The following is a 7,283-nucleotide window of genomic DNA, read 5'->3' as shown; positions in this document are numbered from 1 at the left end:
TAGGATTCGCAGGAAGGGCGGAGTCGGAGAAGAAATTACAGCCCCGTGATTTTCAGAATTCAAACACTGATGTTCTAATCAGTTTATTTGTGTTAATTTGTCGACTTTAATTCTGGGGCCTCCAAAAAAAAAAAAAAAAGCGGGCCTATCTCCGAATCTCTGGAAGCCCGTTGCCATGGCTCCGAGACGCCTTCCGCCAGCTACGCTTGCCACGTGACCAAGTAGTAATATGGCGGCGCCCAGGGAGTCCCAGTCCACGAGGAGTCCAGAACCGATGGCAGCAGTCGCTGCTTCTGCAGCGGGCCCAGGGACTCGGGCTCCGGCAGCCCTGGCCCTGCGGGTGGTGGCCGAGTGCGGCCGCAGCAAGGCGCGGGCGTGCGAGCTGCGCCTGCCCCACGGCACTGTGGCCACGCCGGTATTTATGCCCGTGGGAACACAAGGGACCATGAAGGGAGTCACGGCGGCGCAGCTGGACAGCTTGGGTTGCCGCATCTGTCTGGGCAACACGTACCACCTGGGCATGAGGCCGGTGAGTGCGCTGCTGGGGGAGATCCCCGGGGGATGGCCTAGAGGCGCGGGCTGGTCGGCAGAAGTGGGGAGGTGCGCCCGGCCCCTGCACGGGGACCTCTCGCCCCATGGAGGAGGCGTGGAAAAGTGTCAGCCAGAGGCAGCGAGGTGGCTGGCGACTTTGGAGAGCGCTGCAGCTCAAGCGAGGAAGGGCCCAGACACTAGTAACTGTAGGTCCCTGGACAAGTCACTTCAATTCTGTATGTCACAGTTTCCTCTTTACCGAAAGGTAAAACGTGGATAACAATAACATCTGCCTCCCAGATGTGAGGTATCAGATAAGAGGAGGATCAGATATTTGTAAAGCATTTTGCAAATCTTAAGGCACTATGTAGGTAATGAATGTTTTGGCAGTGTTGTTCAATCGTGTCTGACTCTTCCCAACCTTGTCTGGGATTTTCTTGGCGGAGATGCTGGAGTAATTTGCTGTTTCCTTCTCTAGTTCATTTGACAGATGAGGAAACTGAGGCAAACGGGGTTAAGTGACTTGCCCAGGGATCTACAGCCCTACAGGGATACACAGCTAATAAGTGTCTGAAGCTGGATTTGAACTCAAAAAGATGAGTTTCCCTGACTCCAGGGCAGGTGCTCATCTGCTTGGCCACCAAATTGTCCAGATTAATCCTAGGCAGCTATGTGGGGCAGTAGTTAGTGCCAGGTCTGGAGTCAGAAAGACCTGAGCTCAAATCTAATCTCTGATGCTTACTAGCTAGCCTTGAATGAGTAATTTAACCCTATTTGCCTCAGTTTCATCATCTGTAAAATGAACTGGAGAAGAAAATGGCAAACCACTCCAGTATCTCTGCTAAGAAAGTCCCAAATGGTTGGGCAGGACTGAACTACAACAAATTCTTATCAATGGAGTTAAAAAGCCAGGGTACATGGGTTTGAATCTGAAGTCTTTGCTACCTTTCTCTGCTTTGAGCTTTAGTTTCCCGGGTGGTAAAACATGAGGGTTGGACTGTATTATTTCTAAGTCCCCTTTCAATCTCTAAACCCAGGTCAGGCTGGCCCAGAGGTGGGGAACCTGTGGCCCGAAGGCCACAAGTAGCCCTCTAGGTCCTCAAGTATAGCCCTTTGACTGAATCCAAACCTCACAGAACAAATCCCCTTAATAAAAGGATTTGTTCTATAAAACTTGGACTCATTCAAAAGGCAGCACCGGAGGACCTAGAAGGCCACATGTGGCCTTAAGGCTGCAGGTTCCCCACCCCTGCCACTAGCCCTTCTGTTGGTACCTTCCCTATAAGAGTATAGGAGCCTCCCTCCTGGTCTCATTTATAGTGACTGAGTGTTTTTCTCCAGGGTCCTGAGCTCATACAGAAGGCAGGTGGGCTGCATGGCTTTATGAACTGGAACCAAAACTTGCTCACGGTGGGTCTGGAACCCTTGATGGTGGGGAGGTGGGACATTAGGAAAAGCAGTGTGTTTTAATAGTGGAAACAGCCCCAAACTTAGAGTGAGGGAAGCCTGGCTGGGCTCCTAGCTCCCTGTTTGAGCCTCTTAAAGGCTCACTTGAGAATATAAAAACAGGAAATATTATCTTTGAATTATCTGCCTCCCTGGGTTGTCTTGGAGAAAGCATTTTATAAACTTTAAAAAACTCTAGAAATACAAACTGCTGTTACTACTGTTATTCCAGGGGCTGAGCACAGTGAGATGGAAAGAGTTCTGGATTGGGGGTTAGATAACCTTCAACAAGTTACAGTCTTTCAGTTGCTCAGTTTCCCCTCCTGTTAAAAAAAAAAAAAAACAAGGGAGGGGGATTGCCTTTGATCATCATCCCCCAGGTTCTAAATCTGTCAACTTATTTTTTCAATGGGAGAATGGCAGATTCTTATTGAGGACCTGAGGTCAATAGGAAGTGTCATCCACAGGACAGTGGTGGCTTCCAAATGGTGTCTCTGCTGGCTCTGTCTGAGGTGACAGAGGAAGGAGTGCGATTCCGTTCCCCATATGATGGTACCGAGATCCTGCTGAGCCCAGAGAAGTCCGTGGAAATTCAGAATGCGCTGGGTGAGCCCTTTCTAATGAAGAGGAGCTGGAGGCTAGAGCTGCTGGCCTTTCTCCCCAGGAAGCTGACATGGGGGGGCGGGGAGAAGAAGGTGGTTTGTAATAGGAAGAATATTAGCCTTCGAAAGTGGATACCCTGGTTCAAATCTCGGTGACATTTTCTAGCTGTATGATTGTGGTCAGGTCACTTCTCCCCCTCTCGGGTTAGCGTCTCTGTAAAGTGGAGAGCACAGTTCTTTCATTATTTACTTAATGGGTCCTTTCTAAGTGAAGTGCTTTGTAAGTCTTCAAGCTAGGCGGCAATGTATAGAGCACCAGGCTTGAAGTCAGCAAGAACTGAGTACAAATCCCAGCAGAGACACTAGCTGTGTGACCCTGGGTAAGTCTCTGTTTGCCTCAGTTGCTTCAACTATATAACAGGCATAATAATAGCACCTACCTTGTTGTGAGGAACAAATGGAATATGTACCTGGCCCATAGTGGGTGCTGTATCAAAGCTTATCCCCATCCCATGTGAATGCGAGTTGTTTAGTTGTAAGACACTCAAAAAATATCTGTTAATCACAGGGCTAAACTCCAGGAACATAAGGCCAAAAAAAAAGGATCTAATCCTTGCCTTCCAGGAGTTTACTGGGAGATATGATATATAACAAAAGATACATGTGATACAAGGTAGGGTGGAAAAATACTGACAAAGTATCCTGGGAAGATTTGAGAAGGAGAAAATCACTTTCTGGGGAGCGCAGAGATGAGAAGGCATCAGAAAGCAGGCTTATCATTTGTTTTTCCCCTTTCTGGTTCTGTGTGGTGGACTGCTTTCTGGACCCCTTTTTTTTAGATCTCCCCATGTTCTAAGAAGAGGGTTGTCCTGATTGCACTTTCTCCCCGACTGTCTCTCCCAAGTAGGGATTCTCTGACCTTCCCTCTCCCTCACCCTCCTCTCCAGGCTCAGACATCATGATGCAGCTGGATGACGTGGTCAGCAGCACTCTGACGGGCTCTCGAGTGGAGGAAGCCATGCACAGGTCAGGAGCGGTTTGTATGCCTTCCTGGACTATAGAAATGTGAATTCTTGTTGTCATCTAAGCTGTGGTTCTTCTCCCCGCCCCCTTCCCATCTGGCTCCTTGACTTCACCACAGCCTTTGACCCTGCAGACCACCCTCTCCTCTCAGGGTTTTCCTGACACTGCTGTCTCCTGATTGTCCTCTTCTCCATCCGTCTGCTCCTTCCCAGTCACTGCTAACCATGGGAATCCTCTGAGGCTCTGTGCTGGGCTCCCTTCTCTTTTTTCTCTACACTCTCTCACTTGGGGGGCTCATCAATTCACATGGGTTCGATGGTTGTTGCTCTGTAGATGATTTCCAGGTTTACATATCCAGTGCTAGTCCCTCTCCTGCGCTCCGGTCCCACGTCATGAACTGCCTGTGAGACCTTTAGATGTCCTGGAAGCATCTCAACCTTCATATGTCCAAAACAGAACTTGGTGTTCTCCCCAAACCTGCTCCTTTTCTGAACATCCTCATGATTGTCAAAGGCAGCACCATCTTTCCATTTCCCTCAGTTTGCAAGCTTGGTTTCCTTCCTTCTTCTCCCTCACCCCGCACATCCAATCCGTTGCTAAACCTTGTTTCAACTCCACCTAGTATGGCTCTTTCTCCCGCCTCAGATGCCTCTCTAGTTAAGGCCTCATCCCCTCTTGCCTGACTATCACACGCTCCTCCTAACTGCTCTTCCTGCCTCAGGTTTCCCACTTCGGCGATTCCATCCTCTAGACATTTTCCAAGGCAGTTTTCCAGAGGGCGGTTCTGACCCTGCGACCCTTCCCTCTCAGCTCCATAAACTCCTCTTTCTGGCATTTAAAGGTCTTTTTCACAAGCTGGCCTCTACTTACCTTTCTGGTATTCTTCCATTTTACTCCTCTCTGTGCATTTTACCAGCCTCAATATACTGGCTTCCTTGCTGTTGTGCCCATGTGATGCTCCATCTCCCCAAACTGATACTTTTGCTTTGGTCGTCCTCCATGCCTGGAATGGTTTACTTTCTCACTCTTGCTTCTTGGAACCCTTGATTTCTTTCAGAACTCAGCTCACTCGAATCTTTCTCCATGACGCCTTTGCCTGGTCCCTCCATTTGCTACCTTGTATTCTTTTTGTATGTATCCTGTATATACTTGCTTCTATACATACTGTCTACCCTATTAGAATGTAAGCCCCTTGAGGGCAGGCTCTATTTTTGCATTTGTCTTTATGGCCTCAGTACTTAGCATAGTGTCTGGTATATAGTAGGCACTTAATAAATGCTTATTAGGGGCAGCTAGGTAGCACAGTGGATAGAATACCAGCCCTGGAATCAGGAGGACCTGAGTTCAAATCCGACCTCAGACAAATAACGATTACTAGCTGTGTGACTCTGGGCAACTCACTTAACCCCAATTGCCTCACAGAAAAAAAAAAAAAAGAACAAATGCTTGTTGATTGATTTCATATAGCTGATAAGTATTTGTTGAATGATCAGCAGCAGAGACATTACTTGTGCCCCTACCTCTACAGAGGGTTCTGGTCATCTGCCTAGGGCCCCTGAAGGCTGAGAAGAGGCTATAATCAGAGTGACCATTGCAGGTCCATCCGCTGGCTAGACCGGTGCATCTCAGCTAATCGGCGACCTGACCAACAAAATCTATTTGCCATCATTCAGGGTGGCCTGGACCCTGTTTTGCGGAGCAAATGCCTTGAAGGTGAGTGCCCCAGTATCCTGGGCAGGGTCGGGAAGCACATGGGATGAAGGCTTCTTTCCCAACCCACAAAGAGCTTGTGTTTCCCAAGGACTTTTGGGGGGAATGGGACAGAGCAGGGGCTCCACCTGCTGTCTTTCAGAGAGGGGCCAGAGGGATGGTGACTTGGCTCTTTCTCTGTTCCCTCTCCTCCCAGAGATGACCAAGAGGGATGTGCCGGGCTTTGCCATTGGGGGACTGAGTGGGGGTGAGAGTAAGGAGCAGTTCTGGAAGATGGTGACACTGAGCACAGACCAGCTGCCTCGAGAGAAGCCACGCTATCTTATGGGTGTGGGGTAAGGGGTATCTGTTGAAGTAGAACCTTGGAGCTTCTGGTCTGGCATGGAGATGTGGCCCCTGTCTTTAGGGGTACCCCTTCCTCCCATCTCCAGAGCAGGAGAATTGGGAGCATACCTGGGGTTTGTGGGAGAGGGAAGGTCCTTGGCCTCTCTTGGACATCTCTCTCTTCTCCCTGCCCTTGGGGGCCCCCCAAAGTGCAGGAGCTGGGAATGGGAGCAGGGAGGGCATATGGGGGGGGTTGGGTGGGGAGGGAAGCAGGGCTGGTGTGTGTGTAGGGAGGGTTGGCTTCTGTTTGATGCCTCTTGTCTCCTTGCTGTCCCCCAACAGCTATGCTACTGATCTGGTGGTCTGTGTTGCCCTGGGCTGTGACATGTTTGACTGTGTCTTCCCCACGCGCACGGCGGTGAGGCCTGGCGGGTGGGCTAAACCCGATCAGAGATGGCTGTGGGAGGGTGGGTGAGGGCCAGGACCAGTTCCCTCTTTTCCCTCCCTCCAGCGCTTTGGGTCTGCCCTTGTCCCCACGGGGAACCTCCAGCTGAAGAAGAAGCAGTTTGCAAAGGATTTCCAGCCCATTGATGAGGCTTGTACATGCCCCACCTGTCAAAGGTATCTTGGACCCAGGGAAGGGGTCAGGGAGCTGAGCCCTCTGGGCAGGTGCTGACGCCCTCTCCTGTCTTTCAGGCACACCCGGGCCTTCCTCCATGCTTTACTGCACAGCAACAACACAGCTGCCTTGCATCATGTCACCACACACAACATCGCCTACCAGGTATGGGGCCCCTTGGGTCCTGACTTCATAGGATGATAGGTTTTCAGCTCCATGTGAGAAGGGATCTCAAGCATCATATGTTCTAAACTCCTCATTTTATAGTTTTGGAAACTGAGGCCCAGAGAGGGACAAGAACTTGCTGAAAGTCACACAACTAGGGGAATCTGGGAGTGTGGATAGGGAGGGGCAGTCATAGGGTCAGAGGATTTAGAGCTGGAAGACAGCTTAGAGGTCCAAACCCTGCCTGGCCTCCCCCCCATTTTACATTTGGGGACACTGAGGCCTAAGAGACTTAATAATAGCTCATAGCTCTTTAGAGCTTTAAGGTTGCCAAGATAGCTTTCCTCCTAACAATACTGTGAGCTCGTGAGGGCAGGGATTGCCGTACCCATTTTACAGATGAGGAAACTGGAGCTCATAGAGGTGAAGCCACTCGACAGTTAAGGTTCAGAGGCAGGATGTGAGCCCAGGTATCTGGATCTCCAGAAAATTAAGCACTTTCTAAAGGGAGTGAGGAAGGGAGGGACCCCAAGAAGTATCTTGAAAGGACAAAGCACTTGGAGGGCACTGAGGAGACTTACATTTGAATCCTGGCCATGTGAACCTGGCCAGACCTCTGAACTATGGTGTTCTCATCAGCCAAGTCAGTCGATGACCTTCACACAGGGCTGTTGGGAGTGATGTGCTCTGGTGGTCTTCAGAGCACCATGGAGTTGACAGCTGTTGTTCACAGATCGTAGATCCTAGGGCCCATTTCTAGTCCAAACCATCCCTCCCCCCCATTTTATAGATGAAGCAGTCAAAGCAAGGTCACACAGGTAGTTAGGCACCAGAAATGGCATTGGCACTCATGTCCCCAGACT

The 7,283-nt window shown here is 50.1% G+C and overlaps 1 protein-coding gene across 1 annotated transcript in view; it reads left to right on the top strand.

Moving 5' to 3' along the window:
• QTRT1 (queuine tRNA-ribosyltransferase catalytic subunit 1) overlaps nt 1-7,283 on the top strand; it is a 7,608-nt gene continuing 325 nt past the window's right edge. Inside the window, exons 1-9 of the mRNA XM_027851120.1 lie at nt 1-529; nt 1,873-1,941; nt 2,445-2,583; nt 3,527-3,605; nt 5,200-5,315; nt 5,509-5,647; nt 5,979-6,054; nt 6,148-6,257; nt 6,333-6,420. Coding sequence (XP_027706921.1) covers nt 230-529; nt 1,873-1,941; nt 2,445-2,583; nt 3,527-3,605; nt 5,200-5,315; nt 5,509-5,647; nt 5,979-6,054; nt 6,148-6,257; nt 6,333-6,420 — 1,116 coding nt within the window. The 5' untranslated portion in view covers nt 1-229. The remainder of the gene's footprint in view (nt 530-1,872; nt 1,942-2,444; nt 2,584-3,526; nt 3,606-5,199; nt 5,316-5,508; nt 5,648-5,978; nt 6,055-6,147; nt 6,258-6,332; nt 6,421-7,283) is intronic.

Source organism: Vombatus ursinus, unplaced genomic scaffold (assembly GCF_900497805.2).
Source record: "Vombatus ursinus unplaced genomic scaffold, bare-nosed wombat genome assembly UNPS02009173.1, whole genome shotgun sequence".
Lineage (NCBI taxonomy): Eukaryota > Metazoa > Chordata > Mammalia > Diprotodontia > Vombatidae > Vombatus > Vombatus ursinus.
Note: the sequence above shows the minus strand (reverse complement) of the source record. Positions and strands in the feature narration are given on the sequence as shown.